This window comes from Callorhinchus milii, unplaced genomic scaffold, assembly GCF_018977255.1.
Source record: "Callorhinchus milii isolate IMCB2004 unplaced genomic scaffold, IMCB_Cmil_1.0 Scaffold2, whole genome shotgun sequence".
Lineage (NCBI taxonomy): Eukaryota > Metazoa > Chordata > Chondrichthyes > Chimaeriformes > Callorhinchidae > Callorhinchus > Callorhinchus milii.
Genome location: NW_024704743.1, coordinates 55,165,333 through 55,192,402, shown reverse-complemented (window position 1 = coordinate 55,192,402; position 27,070 = coordinate 55,165,333). Strand labels below are relative to the sequence as shown.

Below are 27,070 nucleotides of genomic sequence, written 5' to 3'. Positions count from 1 at the left end.
CACTGGACAGATAAATATTTCTGTATGATTTTGTTTGAGATGCTTTGGCCTATAAAATTCCAAGTGCTGTAAAAAAACACCCCCTCCCCCTTGCTAAGCATCCGACCCCATGTCTAGAAAACACTACGAAACGTTATAATAATAATAACAATCCTTTAGAAACGCTAGCTTGCTATATTGTTGCTATATATAGCTTGCACATTGTTGTTGTTGTATTTGGTACAGCACTTTTCACATCGGGGGATGTCCCAATGCACTTCATAGGATATACTGTAAAGTGGTGTTTGTTTTATGGTGAACAAAGCAGCCAATTTATACACACAGTCTTCAAAAAATAGCCATTGAGTGAATGATCAATTTTATTTGGGGGAATGTTGTCCAAGATACCGGCTGAAAGTCCATTCCCTTCTCGAATTGTACCATGGGAACAGTCAGACAGAGTCTCAGTTTAACATGTCATCTGAAGGACAGCACCTCCAACAATGCGACATCCCCCCACTCCCCCAGCTCAAAGGCATTATATAAATACAGGCTGTTGTTATTTTGTCTGTCTGTTGTATTTTAAAATGTTTGGCTATCCAATGGTGGGGGTGGGGGGGTGGGGGGGTGCCTCCTTAGAACTGAAATTTCATGTGTAGGTGGAATACATACAGTACAAATGTAGATTGGGGGTGGGGGTAGGTATCGGGGGGGTGAGAGGGTGGCTAAAGGCGTGGCCAAAGAGGAAGGTCTTGAGGCGTGCCTTGAACAGTGCCTCAAAGCAGCCATTATCACCACCATCCTGAAGAAACCTTCCCTTGACCTATCACAGCTATCTAGCTACCGGCGTATCTCAAATCTTTCTTTCCTATCCAAGGGCCTTGAGAGAGCCGTTGCCTCCCAGCTTCGCTCTTTTCTCTCCTCTCACTCCCTCCATGAGTCCCTCCAATCGGGTTGACCTGCTCTGGTCAAGGTCACAAATGACATCCTGACCATGTGTGACCAGGGCTCCCTCTGCCTCCTCGTCCTTCTTGACCTCTCCGCCTCCTTTGACACCATGGATCACTCAATCCTCCTCTACTGTCTCTCCTCCCACCTCAACCTTCAAGGTTCTGTCCTTGACTGGTTCAGATCCTACCTTTCACACCGCCTCCACTTCATCGCAGCAAACGGCTTCTCCTCCAGCCCCCGCACTGTCTTGTGAGGTGTTCCTCAAGGCTCTGTCCTCGGTCCCCTCCGCTTCACCCTCTACATGCTCCCCTTTGGTGATATCATCCTCAGACATGGGGTAAATTTCCATATATATGCGGATGACACCCAACTCTATCTCTCTGCCTCTACCCTCAACTCCAGGACTATTGGCGTCCTGACCGACTGCCTGTCTGACATCAAGTCCTGGACGAGGGACAACTTTCTCCAACTCAACGTCAACAAGACCTAGGCCCTCCTGATTGGCTCGCGCCAGTGCCTCCATTCTCATGCTGGCAGCATCAGCCTCCACGACTGCACACTCAATCTCACTAAGCCAGTCAGGAACCTGGGTAACTTGTTTGACCCTGAACTTCCTTTCTCCCCACATCCGCGCCATGACTGGCACTGCCTACCACCTCCTCCACAACATTGCCTCACCCCCTCAGGCTGCCAAAACCCTCACCCATGCATTCGTCACATCAAGGCTCGATTACATTAACTCCCTCCTCATCGGCCTTCCCAACTCTTCCCTTCACAAGCTGCAGATCATCCAAAACTCTGCAGCTCATGCACTCTCACGCATCAGGCTTCGTGACCCCGTCACTCCCACCCTCGCCCGACTCCACTGGCTCCCCATCCTCCAGAGGATCGAGTTCAAGATCATCATTCTCACCATGTAAGGCCATTCATGGTCTTGCCCCCTCCTACCTCTCTGATTCTCTTCCAACCTGCCTGTTCTCTCCGTTCATCGGGCTCCGGCCTACCCCATGTCTCCCGCCTGACCTGCCCTACCATCGGTAGCCGACTTTCCAGCCTCTCTGCCCCGATACTCTGGAACTCCATCCCACGGTCCCTTCACCTCGCTTCCTCCTATGCCTCCTTCAAGGCCGGTCTCAAGACCCTTCTCTTCGATCGTGCCTTTGGTCTCCCTCCCACCTCTCTGCCTTCCCTCACCCCTACACCACCCTTCCCCATGCTCGGGCCCCGACACCTGACTGTTCAGCGCTTTGGGACGTCCTCCCGATGTGAAAGGTGCTCTATAAATGTAATTTTGTTGATGTTATTGTTGTTGTTGAAGGAGGCAAGGGAGAGTGTGTTCCAAAGGGTTGGGGCAGACAGGCTGAATGCCCGACCGCCGATGGGCAGTGGATTTGGAGCAGGCTGCAGCCTGCTGAGCAGAGGGAGTGGACAGGTTGATTTGGGATAGCAGGTGACAGAAAGGAGCAACACCATGGAGGGCCTTGAAGGCGAGGATGAGGATATAAAACTCTATCCACTGGGGGATGGAGAACCAGTAGAGCCGAGCGAGGGTGGGTTGGTGGGGTCACTGTTGTTGTGGGAGAGGACACGAGCTGCAGAATTCTGCATGATCTGAATGATCTGTAGCTTATGGAGGGAAGAGTTGGGAAGACCGACAAGCAGGGAGTTGGCATAGTTGAGCCTAGATGTAATAAATACTTGGATGAGGGTCTCGGTGGCCTGAGGGGAGAAACAGTGGCGGAGCCGGGTGATGTTGCGGAGGTGGGGAAGGCAGAGCGGGTCATGGCACGGATGTGGCTCAGTGAGGTGGAGTGTGCATCCATGGATGGTGATGTTGTAAGTGCTTGAGATGTGGATGCGCTGATGGGAGCCAGTCAGGAGAGCCTTGGTCTTGTTCAGGTTCAATTGGAGAAAGTTAGCTCTCATCCAGGACCAACATATGTGGAACACTCACATTAGTTTGGATACTTTTAAGCATAGCGATGGTTTCCACATGTGTCGACTCACAACAGACCAAAACAAATGCTTTAATATGTGTGGATGTCTTTCAGAAATTAATCAATTTCCTGTTGCTATTCTCAGCCACTGAAACAAAGTTAAGTAATCTATTCTGACAAGGTATTTCTAATGCAGTTGAGTACCAAGGACAAATTTGCCGGTGATAAAACACTGGTGAAGAAAATACAGCAAAGGAACAGAGAACTAAGACATACATAGAATTACACAGAGCACTGATACAGACCATTTGGCCCACTAGTCTGTGCCTATGTTATACTTCACATGAGACTTCAACTCCCTGAGTCTCCCCCGTACCCCTCTATTACTCTTTCCCTCATGTGTGCACCAGGTTTCCTCTTAAATGCATTGATGGTTTCTGCAATCGTGTAGATTCTGAGAAACTAAACTCATTATAATCAAAAGGTTCACTGGGTGAATTGTACTTAATCTTATTGCTATCTAATTTACATTGAAACCTTTGCTTCTCTTGATAATGCACCACTGTAACGCCTTTCTTCCCAGTTGACCTTACCTGCACTCTATTTTTTCACCGTTAGATACTTTAAAAGGAAAACACACACACGCATAAACATAAAAATTAATGGCAGTATTTTGCAAATGGATTTACTGGAAATGAGAGAGGAATTCACAGAGCTGTTTTGGCAGAAAAATAAAACATATTTACATGCTGAGTCAGACAGCTAGAATAAAGTTTCAGCTCTGCAATTCAATGTCGACAAATAAAATTGGAAAGGAATGGTAGATTTAATTCCTTCCAGTGGCCAAATTCCAAATTTAAAGAAAACTCTTTGCCCTTTATCAAACCGTGGAGCTAAAATCTCATCAAAACCGTATCTTAAATCCTTGACTCAGTTTTGTATTGTTTTGTTTTGAAGAAGATGGTCCCATTAAAATGTAATCATTTGTTTTGGTGAAGAAAATAATAAGAATAAAATTTCTAATATTAATAATAATCCTTGCATTTTGTATAGTATCTTTCATGTCAAGAGGATGTTCCATAGCGCTTCATGGGATTTACTATGAAGTGGAATGAATATGTATTTGTAGGCAAATACACCTACAATAATTACAATTCACTTAGATAATTATTTGGGGAGAACAAGTTTGCAGGGTTATGGGGGAGAGAGTGGGGAAATGGGATTGATTTGGATAGCTCTTTTCAAAGAGCTGGCACAGACATGATGGGCCGCATGGCCTCCTTCTGTGTTGTATAATTCTATAATTCTATGAATCTATGAACTGTTCAATGTGGTGGATCATCACCTCTGAGGTTAGCTCAGGATATTAATAGAATATTAATCCTATTCCCCCCATTCCCATTTTTATTTGTCTTAATTTTAAGTAGTTTGAAAAATTAGAGATATAAAGAAGAGTTCAATTGTCCATGAAATTCCAGTATCAAATAAATGATTGGCACTTTCCATATTCCTGTAGGATTTGTAGGATATCCCTTTAAGAATTAAAGAACAATTAAGAAAAAGCCATTGAGATAAACACAGGAAGGACACAGAGAATAAAACAAATTGGTGTAGTAATAGTTAGTGGATTGGAGTTATTTGAGTTTATAATAAAGAAACATGTTAATGTACCTGTGCTTTGGATTGAAATTCATTCCAGGATTGCATATAATAATAATCCTTACATTTGGTAAAGCGCCTTTCACATCAGGAAGACATCCTAAAGTGCTTCACAGAATATATTGTGAAATGGAGTGACTGTGTGTTTTGTGGTGAAGTTGCTTATTGTACATTGCTTACTATACATCTGAAAAATGAACAGTTCGGGTTTTGTACTATTTGTTGTCAAGCAGTTTCCACTGCTTCCTATTCCAATATATTAGGGTTTATCCACATTAGGAGAAGTTGGGGAGGCCGACAAGCAGGGAGTTTGCGTAGTCAAGCCTGGATGTCATAAATCCACACGCCTAATAATAATCCCTCCAAAACAAAACAATAATAAATTGGCAATTTTCAATCCACGACTCTTTGTGGGACACTGCTGCGCGCAATTGGCTGCCGCGTTTCGCCCACAAATATACGGTCAATTCACTTTACAGTATATTCTGTGAAGCGCTTTGAGACGTTGATAAGACGTGAAAAGCCCTACATCAAATGCAAGGATTATTATTATTATAATGATCATAATGCATGTATGAGGGTTTTGGTGGCTTGTGGTGTGAGACAGTGGCGGAGCCGGGCGATGCTGTGAGGGTGGGTGAAGGCAGAGCAGGTCATGGCATGGATGTGGGGTAGAAAAGACAGTTGAGGGTCAAACGAGATGCCAAGGTTCTGGACTGGCTTAGTAAGTTGGAGTGTGCAACCATGGATGGTGATGCTGTCAGCGCCTGAGGGTGGAGGTGCTGACGGAAGCCAATCAGGAGAGCCTCGGTCTTGTTGACATTCAACTGTAGAAAGTTAGCTCTCATCCAGGACTTGATGTCTTGACAGACATTCTTTCAGGACAGCAGTGGTCCTGGAGTCAAGGGTGGAGCCAGACAGATACAGTTGGGTGTCATCCGCATACATGTGGAAGTTGACCTCATGTCTGTGAATGATGTCACCAAGAAGGAACATATATATATTGAAGAAGAGGGGCCCAAGGACAGAGCGCTGAGGAATGCTGTATGAGATGGTCCTGGGGCTCGAGGAGAAACCGTTTGTGGAGATGAAGATGAATACTGTACTGATAAATAATAATAATCTTTGCAATTAATATAGCACCTTTCACCTCAAAGGACTTCTCAAAGCATTTCACAGGATATTCTGCAATGTGTAGTGGCTGTGTATTTTGTTGGTGAACACGGCAGCCATTTTGAACACAACAATGACCCACAAATACCCAAGTACTGAATGACCATTCTCTTTAACAATCCTATAATTAATAAACAATCCTTCCATCTTTCCATTAAATCATCAAGCTGTTTCTTAAATCAGTCCAGTGTCCTGAATCAACGTCCATGCTAAATAACCCATTCCAGCTATTAAGTTATCTTCAGTATAGAGAATACTACCAGTTATCTATTCTAAAATTTCCCTTTTCAACATGTGTTCTCTTGACCTGCCAACTTGTGTGTCTGAAAGATTTGTTCTGGGGTTATTATTTCTACCGTATTAAGCATTGTGACCTTTTGCCCACAAATACACAGTCAAATACACTTCACAATATATACTATGAATTGCTTTGGAACGTCCTCCCAAAGTGATAGGTGCCTTACCAAATGCAAGGATTATTATTATTACCTTATATGGACCAGTCTCAGTCCACACCATTTAAGGCTGAAGAGCCAGAGCTTTTCAACGTATTCCTTGTATCTTACTGCTGCACCACTGATTATCAGTCTTGTTCTTTTCCTCTTTTCTATTTTTAGGATCTTCTGGTAAGCTACCTTATTTCACAGTGACCAGAACTGTATGCAGCACTCCACCAGATATGGTATGACAGATAGATGACCACTATACAGATATAATTACATTTATGTAGTGCCTTTTACACCAGAAGGACATCCCAAGCGCTTGATACTTCTGCCTGGGCAGCTGAGCTGGGAGTAGGATCTGAGGCGGTGGGGAGGGGAAAGATAACTGAAAACACGGTCAAAGAATACATTTTGGGACCTTGAATGAGATGAGGGAGGGAGGGAGCCAGAGGGATTCTGGAATGGAGTTCCAGAAAATTGTGTTTAACTTCTGAAGATTTAAACTCAACTGATTTGGCAAGGTAGCCTCTTATTCATACTCACTTGAAAAGGGCATGGGCCTCTGAAATATACTTCCTATCAGTACTTTCCCATGATAAACTGTTTATTGTTGATACTCCAAAAAAGGCTGAAAAATAACAGATCCAATCTCTGCCTGCAAGACACTGACCTCACACTTACAACTATTAAGTGTACCTTACCTAATTAACATGTGCAAATCCTCTGATCCTAGATCCAGACCATTGAGCCTTTAATCCTAAACTCGATGTTGCAAGCTTCTGCCTCTGGATCTAATGCTGCACATGTTTAAGTCTAATAAATTGCCACATGCCTCTGACCCTGGACTCACCCAATGACCCAAGCTTCTGATTCTAAATCACACCACCAAACATAACCTTAGCTGCCCTGTATCATTTAGTTTATATTTACTATGAATTTTATGCATACTAAGATAAGAAATATATTTCTGACAAATTCAACTATTTTGCACTTTTTGTTCATAGAAAAATCATATAAAGGGGACAATTGTATTGCTTGGACTTTAAAAAGATATAATGAACATTGCAGTATAAAAATAATAACCATTGCATTTGATATAATGTCTTTCACGTCAGGAGAACATCTCAAAACATTTCACAAGGTTTACTGTAAAGTCAGTGATTGTATTTGTAGTAAATATGTGCAGTATTCTCTTGGGAAACTCATATCTTACTGACTCAATGTGATTATTTTTGAAAGAAAATATTTGTGGGATAAATGGGTTTATCGCCAGGCTGCACAAGTTCCCTATCCACCAGTGGATCAACTTTAACATTTTTGTCCTCAACCTATCTCTGGGACATTCTGTGATCCTATTTCTTTGGTCACTCTCCACGCTGCCAGCTCCAGGCTGCTTAATGCCCCCATTGGTAGGTGAGCTTTCAGCCACTTTGTCCCTTCCCTCTGAAATATATTTTTCCCCCCCAAATCCCTCTGCCTCACTCCTTCCTTCTCTATTTTCAAATTCCATCTGAAGAATGACTTTTTTGGCTGTGTATTTCAGCCTCTTCTCCCTCTGCCATTCACCCAGCTTGTGATTCTGCTCAGTCTTTGCAAAACACTTTGAGATATTCTCCCAACGTGAAGGATGATATATAAATTAAATTGTTGTTGCAGTCTCTCACTATATTATGAAGTAATTAGAATAGTTGGTAGTGGAGAATTTGATTTTAGCTTGAATCTGGATGCCCTTGGAACTACACGGTATACAGCATCTTTGATAAAGTGAGGTCTTGGATTGTTCTAAGATTTGCGTTATTCACTGCATTATCACCCCATCAAATATAGGTTGGTAATTCCGCTTCAAATAATAAATTTGAGTCTAATTCCTATCTAATTCCCATCATTTCTCTGTCAAATGTGTTTGTATTATTTGTGGATGTTGCAGAGTAAAGAAAACAATGCAAGGTACAAGACAAAGCCAATCTCAGCACCAAGTGTTCACCAGCAGTCTGAACCACTATCATTGGGTGAAGAGTGCTATATATGTATTATATAGTGCAACTTGTTGTTTATGTTCACTTTTGCGCAGTGGTTTGTCTTGTTTTCTTCTCCACATTTGGAACACTATTGTTAAAAATAACCATCTTTCCCAGAATTGAGTCCTACCAAATGAGCCAAGCCGACTATTCATAGATTCATAGAATTATATAGCATAGGAGGAGGCCATTCGGCCCATCTTGTCTGTGCCAGCTCTTTGAAAAGAGCTACCCAATTCAATCCCACTCCATTCCAGATCCGAACAACTTGCTGCGTGAAAACATTTCTCCTCACCTCCCCTCTGTTTCTTTTAACAATTATTTTAAATCGGTGCCCTCGGTTTACCGACCCATCCACCAGTGGAAATAGTTTCTCCTTGTTCACCCTATCGAATCCCCTCATAATTTTGAAAACTTCTATTAAGTCTCCTCTTAACCTCCTCTGCTCCAATGAGAATAATCCTAGCTTCTCTACCTCTCCTGATAACTGAAGTCCCTCATTGCTGGTTCCCTCCTGGTAATCTCCTTTGCACCCTCTCCAATGCCTTGACATCCTTCCTAAAGTGTGGTGCCCAGAACTGAACACAGTACTCTCGCTGAGACCTAACCAGTGTTTTATAAAGGTTCATCATAACTTCCTGACTTTTGTATTCTATGCTCTTATTTATAAATAAAAGTATCCCATATGCTTTTTTACAGCTTCACCTACCGATCCCGCCACCTTCAAAGATTTACTTATATGAACCCTCAGGTCTCTCTGTTCTTTCACCCCCTTTAAGATTCTGCCATCTACGGCCTCGCCTCATTCTTCCTCCCAAAATGCATCACTTCACATTTCTCGACATTAAACTTCATCTGCCACGTGTCCGCCCTTTATACCAGTCTGTCTATGTCCATTTGCAGTCTTTTTCTATCCTTCTCACTGTTTACTACTTTTCCTAGCTTAGTATCATGTGCAATCTTGGAAATTGTACTCCCTATACCCAAGTCCAGGTGATTTACATAGATCAAATACAGCAGTGGTCCCAATACTGACCCCTGGGGGACACCTCTGCACACTTCCCTCCAGTCAGAAAAACTAACGTTCACCATCATGCTCTGCTTTCTGTCTCCCAGCCAGTTCTGTATCTATGCTGCCACTGTCCCTTTAATACCGTGGGTTTCTATTTTGCTTACAAGCCTCTTATGTGACACTTTATCAAACGCCTTTTGAAAATCCATATAAACTACATCAACTGCACTACCTTCATCCATCCTCTCCGTTACTTCATCAAAAAAGTATCAGGTTTGTTAGACATGATTTGCCTTTAACAAATCTGTGTTGGCTGCCCTTTATTAACTCATATTTTTCTAAGTGAAAATGTACTTTGTCCCGGATTATAGTCTCTAGATGTTTCCCACTACTGACATTAGGCTGACTGGCCTATACTTCCTGGGTTTATCCTTCTGCCCCTTTTTGTACAGGGGAGTAACATTTGCAACCCTCCAGTCCTCTGGCACCACCCCGGTGTCCAAGGAGGATTGAAAAATTGTTGCCACAGCCTCCGTTATTTCCACCCTTACTTCCCTCAGTAACCAAGGATGCATCCCGTCCGGACCGGGTGACCTATCTACCTTGAGCACTATCAACCTTTTCAGTGCCTCCTTTCGATTTATTCTGATCTTATCCAATTTCTCTACCCTCTCCTCGGATACTGTGGCATTGGCTGCATCCTCTTCTTTTGTGAAGACAGATGCAAAGTACTCATTACCCTCTGCCTCCACCAGATTTCCTCCTTGGTCCCTAATTGGACCCACCCTACCTTTGACTAACCTTTTATTCTTTATATGCTTATAAAATACCTTAGCGTTCCTTTTTATGTTACTCGCTAATCTTTTCTCATGCAATCTCTTTGCCCCTCTTATTTCCTTTATCTACTGAAGGAGATATTTCCACAAGCTTTTCACTGTCAAAGAAAAAAAATACTGAACTAATCACCTCTTTTTTTAAAAAAAGAAATGTGTTGTGATTCTGCAATGGTCTTGCAATCTACTGCCCTGTCTCCCTTCCAAACAACAGATCCGGTGATTAAAAAAACACAGGTAGTTTTATCCTTAAGTTTTTGTTTACATTTTGTGGAAAATTGTTTCAGCAAGGGTTGGACTGCTGATAACGTGGAGGTGTGAGATTTGCATCAAATTTGCTATAACAGCAGCTAATTTGAAGTATCTGGCAATTTATTAATCCACAATTCGCAGAAAAAAAATTCCATTCAAGTTCCTCGGAGTTCATCGTCATCCCTATAAGTGAAGCCACTTAGCAATGCTGGATATCTGGACATCATTATGGCCTCCTGGTACCCCTCTTCCTCCCCCCCAAAAAAAATTTTTTTGCATTGCCACATTCTCGCTCCTAAAACAAATCTGCCTTGAATCAACATCTTTAAACCCCCTTTACTTCTTTGCTGGGTATCAACCTGCCAGGCACCGTCGAGATGTCCTTTTGCAGTGAAGGGCAATGCAAATAATGATGACTGCAACGAAAGCACTGGGGAATGCAAGTGACCTGGTCTCAACTTCTTGAACGTGTGAAACCATCAAATTTTAAGTTCGCGTAAGGATAGATCTAAAGATCTCTCTCTCTCTCTCTTTCTCTCTGTGTGTGTCTCTGTCACTCTCTTTGGAAATTCGCCCTATGCATCGAGCAAAAAAAAAAGCAGCGACTGCAGCCCGACTGATGTGACCTTGTCAGAGGGGCTGTGGCAGGAAGGAAAGGGCATGTGATGTGATGTGTGTGGAGGGCGTCCTCGGGCGGCGGCGGCTGCTGCTGCGGCGGTTGAGTGCAACGACAAGAGAGAGAGACACACACTACACTACACACACACACACACACACACAGAGGGAGGGAGGGAGAGGGGGAGAGGGGGAGAGGAGAGACCCGGGTTCCTGCTTCTACACCCGAAGGAAGGAGAGCGAGAGAGGTCTCTGCATCTGCACAGAGAGTCGCAGAGGAAAGCGCCGGCGCCTGGCGGTGGAGAGTGGCGTTTTCTTCCGCGTTGTAGCAGAGCGGCGGCGGCGGCGGCGGCGGGAGAGAGAGAGAGAGAGGGAGAGACGGGGACCGACAGCGCTCGGCTCAGAGCGGAGAGGAGAGGAGAGGCAACAGCGCAACACAACACAGCACAACACACGGGCGGCACTGGAGGGAAGGCACCCGAACAAGGCACCAGAGCCCGGCACCGGCACCGGCACCGGCACCGGCCGCCCCCCTCAGCAAGAAGTCAAGAGCAAAGCAGAGGATCCACCTTCTCCACTCCCCCCACTCCCCCCCTCACACACACCACACACACACAGGAGCCCGTGGAGGAGGAAGGAGGTGACTGACTGACTGACTGACTGATGGCCGCCGACTTGCGTTGAAGAGGAAGTTTCAGCAGCTGAAGAGAGAGAGAGAGAGAGAGAGAAGAAAGAGAAGGAGAAGAGAGAGAGAGAGAGAGAGGAGGAGAGAAGAAAGAGAAAGAGGAGAAGAGAAGAAAGCGAAAGAGGAGGAAGAGAGAGAGAGAAAGAGAGAAAAGAAGAAAGAGAAAGAGGAGAAAGAGAGAGAGAGAGAGAAAGAGAGAAAAGGAGAAAGAGAAGGAGAGAGAGAGAGAGGAGAGAGCAGAGCTGTGCGAGAAGCCGCTGAAGCCAAACCCTGGCGAGGAGGGACCCCCCGCACCGCACCGCACGGCCCTGACCCGCTCCCCGGCTGCCGGGAGCTGACCCTCTGAGAGCCTCTGGTGCTGTACCGAGCGGCCGCGGGTGCGGGTGCGGTGCTGTGCTGTGCGGTGCTGTGCTGTGCGGTGCGGTGCCCTCAGCCTGCAATGTGGTGAGGAGGAGGCGGCGGCTCTCCCTCTCTCACTCACTCCCTCTCTCACTCTCTCACTCACTCACTCACTCCCTCTCTCACTCACTCTCTCTCTCACTCCCGCAATACCCCCTCTCTCTCAGCAGCGGATTATATTCGCAGCCAATTATTATTATTTATTTTTTGCGTTGACGCTCCAGGACGGTCCGTCCGGATTTGTTTTGCAGGGCCGCTCTCCCGAGCTGCGTGTGTGTGTGTGCGGTGCGGGGCGGTGCGGGGCGCAGTGCGGTGGCGTTTCCCGACAAGAAATCGTCCTCTCTGCCCACATACCGTCGTGTGGTTTAGATATTGGATATTATCTCTCTATACCCCTCTACGAGGAGGACGCGGCGCCGTTGATCGGGGCGGAGGGTCGGGATGAGCAGCAGCAGCAGCATTTACGCGAGTCGCAAGAGGCGAAAGCCAGTCCAGAAGAGGTGAGCGGATCGCGTCAATGTGTCTGTCGCCCCTCATGTCTCCAGCTCCGCACCCGCACCCGCACCCGCACTGCCCACCAGCCCACCACCCCCTCACACTGCACCCACTGCCCCTCACACTGCACCCACCACCCCCTCACACTGCACCCACTGCCCCCTCACACTGCACCCACCAGCCCCTCACACTGCACCCACTGCCCCCTCACACTGCACCCACTGCACCCACTGCCCCCTCACACTGCACCCACTGCACCCACCACCCCCCTCACACTGCACCCACCAGCCCCCTCACACTGCACCCACTGCCCCCTCACACTGCACCCACTGCACCCACCACCCCCCTCACACTGCACCCACCAGCCCCCTCACACCGCACCCACCACCCCCTCACACTGCACCCACTGCCCCCTCACACTGCACCCACCAGCCCCTCACACTGCACCCACTGCCCCTCACACTGCACCCACCACCCCCTCACACTGCACCCACCACCCCCCTCACACTGCACCCACTGCCCCCTCACACTGCACCCACTGCCCCCTCACACTGCACCCACTGCCCCCTCACACTGCACCCACCACCCCCTCACACTGCACCCACTGCACCCTCACACCGCACCCACCACCCCCCTCACACCGCACCCACTGCACCCTCACACTGCACCCACCACCCCCTCACACCGCACCCACCAGCCCCCTCACACTGCACCCACCGCCCCCTCACACTGCACCCACTGCCCCCTCACACTGCACCCACTGCACCCACCACCCCCCTCACACTGCACCCACTGCCCCCTCACACTGCACCCACTGCCCCCTCACACTGCACCCACTGCACCCTCACACCGCACCCACCACCCCCTCACACTGCACCCACTGCACCCACCAGCCCCCTCACACTGCACCCACTGCACCCACCAGCCCCCTCACACTGCACCCACTGCACCCACCAGCCCCCTCACACCGCACCCACTGCACCCACCAGCCCCTCACACTGCACCCACCACCCCCTCACACTGCACCCACCACCCCCTCACACTGCACCCACCACCCCCTTACACTGCACCCACCACCCCCTCACACTGCACCCACCACCCCCTCACACTGCACCCACCACCCCCTACACTGCACCCACCACCCCCTCACACTGCACCCACCACCCCCTCACACTGCACCCACCACCCCCTCACACTGCACCCACTGCACCCACCACCCCCTCACACTGCACCCACCAGCCCCCTCACACTGCACCCACCACCCCCTCACACTGCACCCACCAGCCCCTCACACTGCACCCACCAGCCCCCTCACACCGCACCCACTGCACCCACCAGCCCCCTCACACTGCACCCACTGCACCCACCAGCCCCCTCACACTGCACCCACTGCACCCACCAGCCCCTCACACCGCACCCACTGCACCCACCAGCCCCTCACACTGCACCCACCACCCCCTCACACTGCACCCACCACCCCCTCACACTGCACCCACCACCCCCTCACACTGCACCCACCACCCCCTCACACTGCATCCACCACCCCCTCACACTGCACCCACCAGCCCCCTCACACCGCACCCACTGCACCCACCACCCCCTCACACTGCACCCACCACCCCCTCACACTGCACCCACCAGCCCCCTCACACCGCACCCACTGCACCCACCACCCCCTCACACTGCACCCACTGCACCCACCACCCCCTCACACTGCACCCACCAGCCCCCTCACACCGCACCCACTGCACCCTCCAGCCCCCTCCCACTGCACCCACCAGCCCCTCACACTGCACCCAGTGCACCCACCAGCCCCCTCACACTGCACCCAGTGCACCCACCAGCCCCCTCACACTGCACCCAGTGCACCCACCAGCCCCTCACACTGCACCCACCAGCCCCTCACACCGCACCCACCAGCCCCCTCACACTGCACCCACCAGCCCCCTCACACTGCATCCACCAGCCCCCTCACACCGCACCCACCAGCCCACCAGCCCCCTCACACCGCACCCACTGCGCCCACCAGCCCCCTCACACCGCACCCACCAGCCCCCTCACACCGCACCCACCAGCCCCTCACACTGCACCCACCAGCCTCTCACACTGCGCCCACCAGCCCCGCACACTGCACCCACTGAGCCCACCAGCCCCTCACACTGCACCCACTGAGCCCACCAGCCCCTCACACTGCGCCCACCAGCCCCCTCACACTGCGCCCACCAGCCCACCAGCCCCTCACACTGCACCCACTGCACCCACCAGCCCCTCACACTGCACCCACCAGCCTCTCACACTGCACCCACTGAGCCCACCAGCCCCTCACACTGCACCCACTGCACCCACCAGCCCCTCACACTGCGCCCACCAGCCCCTCACACTGCACCCACTGAGCCCACCAGCCCCTCACACTGCACCCACCAGCCTCTCACACTGCACCCACTGCGCCCACCAGCCTCTCACACTGCACCCACTGCGCCCACCAGCCCCTCACACTGCACCAACTGAGCCCACCAGCCCCTCATACTGCACACACTGCACCCACCAGCCCCTCACACTGCACCCACCAGCACCTCACACCACACCCACCAGCCCCTCACACCGCACCCACCAGCCCCTCACACTGCACCCACCAGCCCCTCACACTGCACCCACCAGCCCACCAGCCCCCTCACACTGCACCCACCGCCCCCTCACACTGCACCCACCAGCCCCTCACACCACACCCACCAGCCCCTCACACCACACCCACCAGCCCCTCACACTGCACCTACCAGCCTCTCACACTGCACCCACTGAGCCCAGCCCCAGCCCCTCACACTGCAACCACTGCACCCACCAGCCCCTCACACTGCACCCACTGAGCCCAGACCCACCCACTGCACCCACCAGCTGCTCACAACACGGCTTGATCTTATCTGCCTGTGTGTGTTTCTGTCTGTGTGGGTGGTTTTGTTTTATTTAGGGACCATGTATTTGCTCGCTTGTGACCCCGCCGCCTCCTTGACCCTCGCAATCCGCTCCCCAGGACGTTATTGTTTGCGCTTTTCGTTTCGGTGTCTTTTCAGAGCTTGTGTCTCACATTGCCAACCAGCCACAGTGCAAGTGACTGCTTTTTTTTGAAGAGCCCAAATGGCTTAGACTGTGATATGGGGATGATGATGATGATGATGATAATAGTAGTAATCCTTGCATTTGATAAAGCACCTTTTATAGGGGGCGCATCTCAGGCCGCTTCACAGAATTCACTGTAAAGTGTAGTGGTTGTGTGTTTTGCAGCCTTCTTACTTAGTTGTTACTGATCAGAAGTACCGACTTCAATACGGCTCAATATGCAGCACTTTGCATTGTGCATTATACACATTTTGTTGTTCTGGCCTCTGTTTTAGTATTGGATAGTGGTTTTGAGACTGGTTAATTTTTTTGTTGACATTCTCAGCTTTACAAGTGTGTTGAACTATTGTATTTAAGTACATTCTTCAAAAAACAGCCCTGAAAATCTAACTGTTCAACCCAATAAACAAAACCTACCATTCACCCTAAACCATAGATCTTATCTAAATCCACAAACTTACCAGAGGCTTGAACAGAAGCACCTTTGACATATATTCCTACAACCAAACCCCAAAACCATACCCCTAAATAATAACCCATAGTGAGTATAATGAGAAAATGAATTTGAGTTTTTTTTGTATAATGAAGAATGATGTAACTGGATGACCCCACTAACTAGTAATCGCTGCTAAAACCATACATGACATTCAGCAGTGCCATTTATCAGCAGCGAAAGTGTTGTGCACTCCTTTTAAAATGAATGTGAATGTTGAATGTTTATTATTTCACTGTGAAACTATATTGAGAGTTTAGAGAATAAAGCAGGTTTCATTAACAAATCATTTCCTCATCTGCATGTGCAGCCCTCGTGTGTCTAGTTTGCCCTTACAGTTCTAAGTTTTTTTAGCTTTATAGCTATCTTTGCTTTTTTGAGGAGACGGGAAGTGAAGATAATCATGTTTGTGACATGTAGGCTTGATACTTTAATGTTTTTCTTATTTAATGGATGTGATCAAAGTGGGGGGAGGGGGTAGAGAGCGGAGTGCTCAACTTTGTGCTCATTTGATATGAAACTATTTTAAATCTATCAATTTGAGTACTTTTCTGATGCGTAAATGAATAAATACGTGGCTGCATATGTGGAGCATTGACTAACTTGTGAATTTATAGGCAAGTTTCTGGTGTTGATTGAATTTCTCTATATTAATAACATAATAATAATCTTTGCATTCAATATAGCACTTTATCACAGCTTCGACATCTCAATATATATCATAATAATAATTCTTGCCACTTGATATAGCATTTTGTCATGTTGCTGATATGTCTCAAAACGCTTTACATGATTTTTACTGTGAAGTGTAGTTGCTGTGTATTTTGTAGGCAAACTCTGAGTTGTACTTGAAGATTTTCTTCAAGAATCATTGGCAAAACCTTTTTCTCCTACACATGTTTGAGACATGCTGCTTCTTTCCATAGAAGCCTTTTTAAAAGTATTTTTATATTGAGATGTTTCACCTGCCGTTTTGGGTTAATTCCTGACTTGCTCATAAGAGTCACTAAATCTGTGAGCGGGTAGTGAAAATTGTAAGCATGTCACCCCACAAAATCATATATAAGTGGCAGGATGTTGTTTTGTATCAAGGCTGAGACAGCTTATTTGTCTTACAACTTTTCCAGATTTTTTTTAACTATGTTAAAGGCCTGTTTTTTTAAACATGTAACTCTTAGCTTCTAACTAATTTCTTCCAACTTGCAAAATACTTTGATCCCAAGGACACTTTTATAATGAGGGTGCAGTATTTGTAAAATGTGTAACAGTGCAAAACCATTGAAACTTCTTATTTCATGGTATTTATGTCATTAACTGGAAATATGGCAGGACTGAAACTAAATTGAGTTCTGTGGTAAGGCAAAATAGATCACTGGTAGCAAAATGCCCTTAACCCGTAAAGGAAACACCAGAATGTTAAATGGAAAAAAGTTTATTTTACCTCTATTTAATTTTCTCCCCTTCTGTCCTGAATACCCTGATCCACATGATGACAATCGTTTTCTATTACCTTGCTCAAGTGACTATTTAAATGCAAGTTATTGTTGTTGATTTATCAATTTACAGGAATGTTATGGAGTCCTGTAGCTCAGTGGTTAGAGCACTCACCTCGAGAAACCTGGGTTCGATTCCCGGCAGGGTGAAATGTTTCCTTATTCCACATACCTCTATTTACCTAGCAGTAAGTAGCAACCCGGTAGTTAGATGATTGATGGATTGCTTTTTCGGGGGTAATAATTTCTGAAAAAAATAATAAATTGGTCACTCAATCCACGACTGTTTGTGGGACACTGCTGTGCGCAATTGGCTGTCGCTTTTCACCCACAAAATATACAGTCAAATCACTATTCACAATAGTACATTTTGTGAAGTGCTTTGAGACGTCTCAAAAACATGATAAGGCTCTATAGCAAATGCAAGTATTATTACGGGTGAACCCAGCCAGTGAGTGTTTTGGAGGAGTCTCTGACTATGGAAGGAAAGCACCACACTGAACCCAAGCCTACCCTCACTTCCACTTCATAGCAGGGGTCAACAAAAAGTTATCAGGAGTGTGAACCCTGGCTGTTTTTTTCCCTTTCCATTAGCCCAGTGGCATAAAGCTAATTGTAATGCCACTCTGGCTAAAATGAGCTAATTCATCACAGACTAGAGATCAAATCTAGGGCATTCCAAGTTTGTACGGCTCAACTTTCGTATTCGGCTTTTGTGAAGCGTGCCTGACTGCTTTTTGCTATGGGTGGAGATGGGGGATATTAGTGGCATGGCTATCATCATGTGGATCAGCACTTGCTCTTAGATAATGGATTTGTTCTGTGGAAGAATCTGCATCCTGACAAAGTCTCATCTTCCGAGCTGCTGGAAGAAATGTGGCAGTAAAAAGATCAGCAGGGGAGGAGGAAAGAGAGAGAAAATTAAAAGGTCTCTTTGATTTTCTTTAAGGATATGTATTGTGCAGAACTCAATCGGAACAGCAAGTGTGTTCTGTGGGAGCCCTTTACCAAAAGAGCAAAACTACCTTTTATGAAATGCTGGATATGAACCTTTGGGGTTGGGAATGGGAAAGGAAAATCCAGCGAGGGACACAGGGAACTCAAACAATAAGTTAATAATAATAAAACAATTAATAATAATAATCATCAAACAATCACAATAATAACTATTGAATTGCCACAATGCCAAAAGGAGATTCCTGTGGATGCCTCTCTGTCCCTTGTCTTGCGTATGTGATATGCTTTAAAATTCGGCAGGAGATGTTCTGGAAGCAGATTATTATGTGGAATTCTGTCTTCACCTACAGTCTCAGGTTCTCCTCCAGTGACTGGGATAGTCCTGATGGCTCCCTGTTCTCATTCAGTAATTTCTCCCCTTTATCCCCTGACTTGTTGGAAGTTCAAAAGTGTTTAGTTCTCCTTGGTAAAACTATTTTTTAAAAAATCGTTCAGCTCACATTGATACTGTTACACAAGGAATTGATTTATTAATATAACCCAGTACAACAATATTAAATGATTCCCACATTAANTTTTTTTCTGCTGTGGTTCTTATTCTATTCCTTATTTCAAAGGTTTCAAAGTTTTGCCTCGCCACGACTTACTGGAATTGAACCAAAACTGATCTGCATTTATTGCTCTGTTAATCATCCTTGAGCTGGGAAACAACCACATAATCTAAATTTAAACCCTGATTTGCTGGGAAACCAATTTGAATTGAGTATTCAAATTAGAATTAGTTTTGCTGTTGCAAATCTCAGATTTGATGCTTTTTTTTCCAGTGAAAAATTGAGCATTCCATGCACTTGAGGTAATTGATGAGTTGCATAGGGGTTAGAAATTGTGAAATATTATCTCATCAGCTATGCCCCGTGGGTTAAATCTTTTAAGGTCATGTCACTGCAATAATCATTATATTTGATTTAGTATCTGTAACATCAAGAACCTCACTGTATTTCTGTGAAGTGTAACTATTTGCAGATACCAATGTCCACAGATAGCCATCAAATGATTGATGAATTCTATCTGGGGGGATGCTGGCCAGGATACCGGGAGAAACTCTTCCCTTTATAAATAGTGTCATGGGATCTTTAATGGAAAGACATAGGGGCGGTAAACAGTAAGTTCTGTTTACTGTTTATCATCCCTATATCCCTCCATTAAAGATGCCCGCTTGAATAGGCAGACAAGATCTATTTGTTTTTCTTTTAATTCTGCCATTTTGAACACAAAACTAGAAATTGAGTATTTCTGATTGTACCAAATTTTCAAACTTGCTCTGTTTTCCATCCACAAGACTACTTTCGTTAGAAATGTGTACGGAGTCCTTTTCTAATACCTTTGCTGCTTTTCCTGAGGCTATTGGTGCATATCTCTACAGAAAAAAAATCCGGAGCATTTTGTTCATGACTCTTGGGCTGATACGCCAATACACTGCTGCTGGAGCATTGCATTATCAGAGGTGCCATCTTTTGGAAGAGATGCTAAGCCAAGGTCCCGTTTCCCTGTTCAGCGGGATATTGAAGATAATAATAATATAATAATCCTTGCATTTGATATAGCGCTTTTCACATCTTCTAGACATCTCAAAGTGCTTCACAGAATAGACTGTAAAGTGCATTGTCTGTATATTTGTGGGAAAATCAGCAGCCAATTGCGCACAGCAGTGTCCCACAAGCAGTCGTGGATTGAAGTGACCAATTTTTATTAGCGTTTGTTTTTCTTGAGGGATTATTATCAGGCATGTGGAGTAAGGAAACTTACCCAGGATTTTGTCCTGCTGGGAATCGAACCCAGGTCTCTCGCTTGCGAGGTGAGTGCTCTAACCACTGAGCTACAGCACTCCATGGCATTATTCAAAAAGAGAAGAGAATTTCTCCCAGTGGCTAAATAAAATTGATTATTTATTTCACGATAGTTTATTGATCATTAATCTACATAAAATTGGTTGCTGTATTCATCTACAAATACCAGGCCACTAAACTTTACAAAAAAATCATATGAAGCGATTTGAGATGTTTTGACAATGCAATACTAAATACAAATATCATAAATGTTTGAAGTATCAAATCACCAAGACACCTAAATCTGTACCATGGCACTGTATCTCTTTAAATTTTGTCCTCAAATGCGTTTAACCTAGAACACATATATAATGAGTTTACTGCGATTTGCACCCAATGTCTGGAATTAAATACTCCCAGGTTTCAGTTAGCACAAGTTTGCTGTAGGATATAGTTTCCTTATACTGTCCCTCCCAAATAACATTGTCTCAATGCCGGTGCCAAAGAGAATCCCCTAAGGTATGAAGGTAATAATTACAATTTGCACACTAGCCATCTCTGTGGCCAATTGTGAATGAGACTGCTAGGTTTGTGCCAAAGCCAAATTATTGTGCTGTGGATTTGCACCCACAAGGCTGAATTGTTCAGACTTAAAATTAATTTCATTAAGAAACTGAAATGTATCCAAGGGGCAGCTTCCAGCCCGTCAGTCTGCACTGGATTTAATCCTAGATCAGACCTGAAATGTGCTTCTTCTAACTCTCTGCTGCTATATGCATTGTTGATCACTGCAGCTTGTACATGTGAATGAATCATTTTACTTTAGGCCTAAATTAAAGTCTGAGAAAAAGGAAGAAAAAATGTTCACTGATTTTAACTTTTGATGGCGATCAGTTAGATACAGAATTTGTTGTTAAGAACCTAGATGACCCTATTGGTCTGTTTTTAACATGAAGATGTGAAACATGGATCAGTGTGTGTCAATGGTGTAGTGGAGAGACCTGCAAGGACAAGGAGCTTGCTGATTCCAATCCTGGTCTGTGATGGGCTTTCTGGTCCCACGATGCATGTGAAGGCTAAATTTGTCCCAGCTTTCCCAAGTTTTGTGAGGAGGAAATAAACAGTCAGGGTTCCTGCTTTGTGTCCCTCTAATGGTTGCGCAGGTATGGGCAGCCGGGTAAAGAGGTCAAAATCGGCTGTGACACATTCTACATTGAGTGGCTTACCAACACTCATTGCCAAGGCTCAGACCTGAACAATGGCCACTTGGGCGAGCTACAGGAGAGGCCTGTGGAACTGCCTCCCAGCAAGAGGAAGCCAGACTGGGAATGGTGGCGTGATAGAGGCGTGTGCCAGTGGGAAGAAATTCAGAAAAGAAATTGGAGACACTAAATTGAACAAAAAAACTGGCAAACGTGGATAAACAAAACTGCAACTACCCAGTTTTATTCTTAATAGCCTCTCTTGGTTATGTTTGCGCATGTGTTACATTAAAATGCCTGCCTTTCTGCAGCTGAGCCCAATCTTATCCTCACTCGACATCCACACACACAACCTCCTACAGGCAGTCACTGGGTAGCAGTCAGATGTGGCAACACAGATTATTTTTTCCTTCCTGATGTTGCTCGTGCTAAGACTAGGGGCAACATCAGTATAGACTAAGGATCAGACCTGGAGTCCTATAGACCTGGAGTCCAGACAAAGGAGTCCTGTAACGTATTGGTTAGAGCACTCGCCTCGCAAGCAAGAGGACCAGGGTTGTCTTCCTGGGACAGGGCGAAACCTTAGGCAAGTTTTCTTATTCCACACACACCTCTGTTTACCTAGGAAGTAGGAACCCGGTTGTTAGCCGATTGGCGGATCGATTTCCGGGGGTAATAATCGCTTCAACAAAAAGTAATAATTTGGTCACTCAGTCCACGATTGTTTGTGTGACACTGCTGTGTGCAATTGGCTGCCATGTTTCGCCCACAAAATACACAGTCGCTACACTTTACAGTATATCCTATGAAGCTCATCGAAATGTCTGAAAGACGTGATAAGGCATTATATCAAATGCAAGGATTATTACTATTGTTCAGCTATTGAGTTGTCAGTGGAGCTGCCTTTAATTTGTTTAATGTTAATGAACAGCTGATAATCAGGTAACCGTGTCTTTGCTAACGTTGTGATTTTTTTTATAAAATTGGAATTTGGGTGGTGGTGGCTGAAAGAGTAACCACATGTGCAGTGATGCACTGCGGTTAAGGAGAGCATTTTGTGGAATTGGCGGAGGTTAAAATGCAGCCTGCGTGAAATTTCCATAGGTTTGAAGCAGTGCCTGTGGTATAACTGCACATTAAACGCCCCCATGCTTAGTAATTGAACTGGGTTTGAACTCGTTCTGGTGATTCACATGGTTATCAAAGAGCCCATAGCACTAATGCTGAAAAAGAGTGGGGAGTTCTTCTGGGGTCCTGGCCAATGTTCTTCCCCCTCATCTAAATTCACTAACAATCAGATTAAATTTATTTTGTTGCTGTTTCAATACATTATTAGCTGACAAGTACTGCATTTTGAAATAACACTTTGTTTTGTGAAACACTGAAACATTTCAGCATGAAATAGTACTGTGTCAAATTAAAATAATAACACTGAAATCCTATTTATTTTCAATTAATGGTTTGTAAAAGCCAAGTGAAATGGCCCTTCACAATTGTATGTAGTAATACACTGCCTTTGATGTAGTGAAATGATTCAAAGCACTTCAGGTTTTTAGTTACTGTAAGCAAACCTGGCAGCCAATTTAAGCACAGCTATGTCCCACAGACATTCATGAAGTAAATAATCAATTTTTTTTTATCTGGGGAATTATTGGCCTGGAGAAACTCCCTTTTTCTTCTAATAGTGTCATGGGATCCTTCATGTTTACCTAAAAATGCAGACATTGGCTTAGCGTTTCATCTGAAGGACAGCACCTCTGACAATGCAGCACTCCTCCAGCATTGTATTGGAGCATCAGCCTGGACTGTGAGCTCAACGTCTTGACATGGGGCTTAAACTCATAGCCTTCTGCCTCAGATGGTGAGAGTGTTGCCAACTGGGTTGCCAGGCTGAAACCTTTTCTGAAGAAAACAGAAACCCCCTCTCCTTAACATGTATTAGAGGATGAACCTGTTTCCTGAGATTGACCAAATCTAAATCTGATTTCTGCCTCTGCTTTGTGAATCCAGTCATGTTTGCAGAACTTTCCACACTCTCAAACTGCACGTGCCATTGTGGTTTGTACGTATATGTGTTTCTTTTACAAAGAATTAAGAGATTACATGACAGTTGCCCCACCAGCTAGAGATGATACTTATTTGCCATGATCTTTACTTCATGACTCACTTAGACTTTGAAACGATTTCATGAAATTGTGGTTTCAATCATTTAGAATTCGCATTGTGAATTCATTATTCACATTGTGTTATTACAAGTTATTACTTTCAATTGGAAACTTTTATTTTTTAAGCCAAACCTGAATATTTACTTAAGTTCTGAAAGGGAAACAATAAGTGGCTGTACAAGATACTCTCATGTAGATTACAATAATATTAATACTAATCCTTACTTATGTAACACCTTTCAGGTCAGGAGGATATCTTAAAACAATTTACAAGATATACTGTAAAGTGTAGTGACTGTATTTGTAAGGCTTAAACCCACAACCTTGTAGCTCAGATGAAAGAGTGTTACCGACTGAGCCAGGCTGACCCAATACTAAACTTTTTAAATTATTACAATAGTACTTGAAGGACATCACCTGACTCTGCCACCACCACCTCACTCCCAACGCAGACAAAATCCTTATCCACTCCTTTGTCACTTCCAGACTTACGTTTTTCAATGCCCTGCTTCCTAGCCTCCCCAATGTTCATTATCCTCCGCAAACTCCAGACCATTTAAAATTCTGCAGCCTGTATCCTCTGCTGTGCTAGATACCAAGAACCAATCCTCACCCAGCTCCGCTAGCTCCTTCTCCCCCAACAGAACATTAATATCTTCGTCCTTAACTTTAAAGCCTTCACAACCTTACACCACCCAATCTATGTGACATCCAGTGACCCTACACCCTTGCCACTCACCTCACTCTGCCAACTCTGCCTGCTTCCTGCTCTTCCCGTTCTTCTCCACCAGCTGTCAGCCTGTTTGTCCCCACCCTCTGCAACTCTTTCAAAATCCTACGACCTCGCCACTTCCCTTTCTGCTTTCAAAACCCATGTAAAAAACAACTACTTCTTTGACTGTGCCTTCAGTCACTTTCCCGCTCCCAGCTCGGGCTCCCATTAAGTCTTTGTAAAGTGCTTTGAGACGGGTTCTGTACATGAAAGGTGCTAATAGAGCTAATATTGTTAGGTATTCCCTTCCATTTTGGGCCAACAATGGCCTTTTTTAAGTTGAGGACCTGCTGGAACCTCAGTATTTTACAGTGATAGGTCCCACACTGTAAGTTGATGTTGAAATAATTCAGTGCAGTAGTGCAGCGTTGTGGTTTGACATGCTGCACTCATACACGGAAGATGTTGCTAGGCCATTGACGCAGGGGAACTAGAGGCAGAAATGGAGAGTTTATACTTCCTGATTAAAAGTGTAAGCATCAGTTAATGAACCAAGCAAAATGTGCTTCACAGCAAAAATATATCTCGAGCTGTTGGAAAGAATTAGACCGATTGTTCACAGTATTGTTTGAGCTCCAAGACTCAAATCATAAGTGAATCTGCAGATCTAGATAAGCTCAAGGAGTAAAACAAATCACCTGGGACAGATGATTTGTACCTCAGGGTAATTAAGGACAAGAGGCAGTAGGCAGACATCATGAGGGAATCAATCATTGCTGGTGAAGTTCCAACAACGCAGGAAGCAAACAAATGTTGTTCCCATATTCTAGAAAGGTCACCCGGCAAGTATAGACACATTAGCCTGAACTCACTAATTGGAAAATAGAATCAATTGTCCCAAAGCAATTGGAAGATTACTTGTATAAAATAATCTAATATTTATCTAACATAAGTTCAAACGGAGTAGGTCTTTTCTGCCAAACAGCATAGATTGTTTTGATGAGGTTATAACCCTGTGGGAAGCCATTCGACTTAATAAATTTAGACTTCCAAAGGGTATTTAATATTTGAAATGTGAAAACCACCTTTACAAACAGGTCACTTGGTACCAAGGACAAGTGACTTGGATTCAGAATGGGCTGAAGGGAAGGAAGCAGACGCCAGGATGCTGGAATCATTTTAAAAAACGGCTTCATGTTGTGCTGGGATGACAGTAGGGTGGGTATTGTGCAAGGATGAGATCAATGGGCCAAAGGGCCTTCTTCATCTCATCCGATATTGTAATCTATTAGTACTTGTTTTATCGCAGGTTGATTTGTACTTGTTTTATAACCCATTTTAATTGTTGGTCAGGACAACGGGAGAAACTCCTTTCACTAAAAGTTAATTCAGGGTTTGAATGAGTTAAGTATATTCACCTACAAAATACACAGTTACTACACAGGATAGTGAATACTGTGCAGCTCTTTCAGGCATTCTCCCCACGTAAAAGTTGCTGTGTCAAATGCAATATTATTTTATTATTTTTAGTGGCATTTCTTATATTTTTATGTTGCGATTAAATGAACCAACGTACAAATTCAGAATTGTACTGAAACTTTTATTTTTTACTTTTAAGTGGAAAAGGCCTAGTCACAGAAGGAGCAAAGTCCAATCCATCAAAAAGGCATCGGGATCGATTGAATGCTGAGCTGGAACGCCTCGCCAGTCTGCTGCCTTTCCCACAGGATGTTGTAGCCAAATTGGACAAACTTTCTGTCCTTCGCCTCAGTGTCAGCTATCTGAGAGCTAAAAGTTTCTTCAATGGTAAGTGCCAATGAAATGAAAAAATGTATTCATGCTATTAGCCAAAAGGAAAATACTCTTGTGAATAACAGGATATGAAAATGGTGGAGTGTGATTCCTGAGGAAAATGAAATTTAACTGTTATCATATGATCTTACATTTTGCTAGCCAGAAAGGGAAACCTTGTTCTTGCTGTGCAAATAGATTTATCTTTTTATGAATACAGGTGCTTTACTCCTTTCAGAATCTTACAGAGCATCAAAATTTGATTTGCATATGTTTTACACAAAAAAAGGTTTTCTTTGACCCCTTGCAAGCAAATCATATAAATGGGACTTATTTTTTCTGAACCTATTTAAGTGCTTATTAAGCAAAATAGGACTTTTGAAATTGTTATATATAATGCATGAATAGGCTGAGTTTTAAGAGAGGACAAACTAATTATCAAACAATATTGATGAAAAGTTTGTTTATTGTAAACATAAATAGATTTGATGACAGGAATGATATGGAGTGTCTTCTGGTATGAGTGTCAACTCGAGAGTGAAATGTTGGAATATACTCCTAGATATTTCCCCCAAAACCATTGTTGAAGCAAAGTTCTTTAATAATTATAAAGAGGAATTAGATTTGTGCTTGAAAAACTGAACATTAAATGGGGAGTGAGTAGCAGAGTGGGATTAGACTAGTTACTTCATTGTGGAAAAAAACACCAGCAAAGACTAACTGGGCTAAATGGGCTGTTTATAATAATAATAATAATAATCCTTGCATTTGATATAGCGCCTTATCACGTCTTTGTGATGTTGCAAAGCGCTTCACAGAATATACTGTAAAGTGAATTGACTGCATTTTGTGAGTGAATTGTGGGC

The 27,070-nt window shown here is 44.9% G+C and overlaps 1 protein-coding gene across 2 annotated transcripts in view; it reads left to right on the top strand.

Moving 5' to 3' along the window:
- The first annotated feature begins 12,122 nt into the window (after window positions 1-12,122).
- ahr1a (aryl hydrocarbon receptor 1a) overlaps window positions 12,123-27,070 on the top strand; it is a 144,807-nt gene continuing 129,859 nt past the window's right edge. For both annotated transcript variants that reach the window (XM_042332144.1, XM_007899700.2), the window contains exons 1-2: window positions 12,123-12,456; window positions 26,032-26,219. In XM_042332144.1, the coding sequence (XP_042188078.1) occupies window positions 12,398-12,456; window positions 26,032-26,219 (247 nt within the window). In that variant the 5' untranslated portion in view covers window positions 12,123-12,397. The remainder of the gene's footprint in view (window positions 12,457-26,031; window positions 26,220-27,070) is intronic.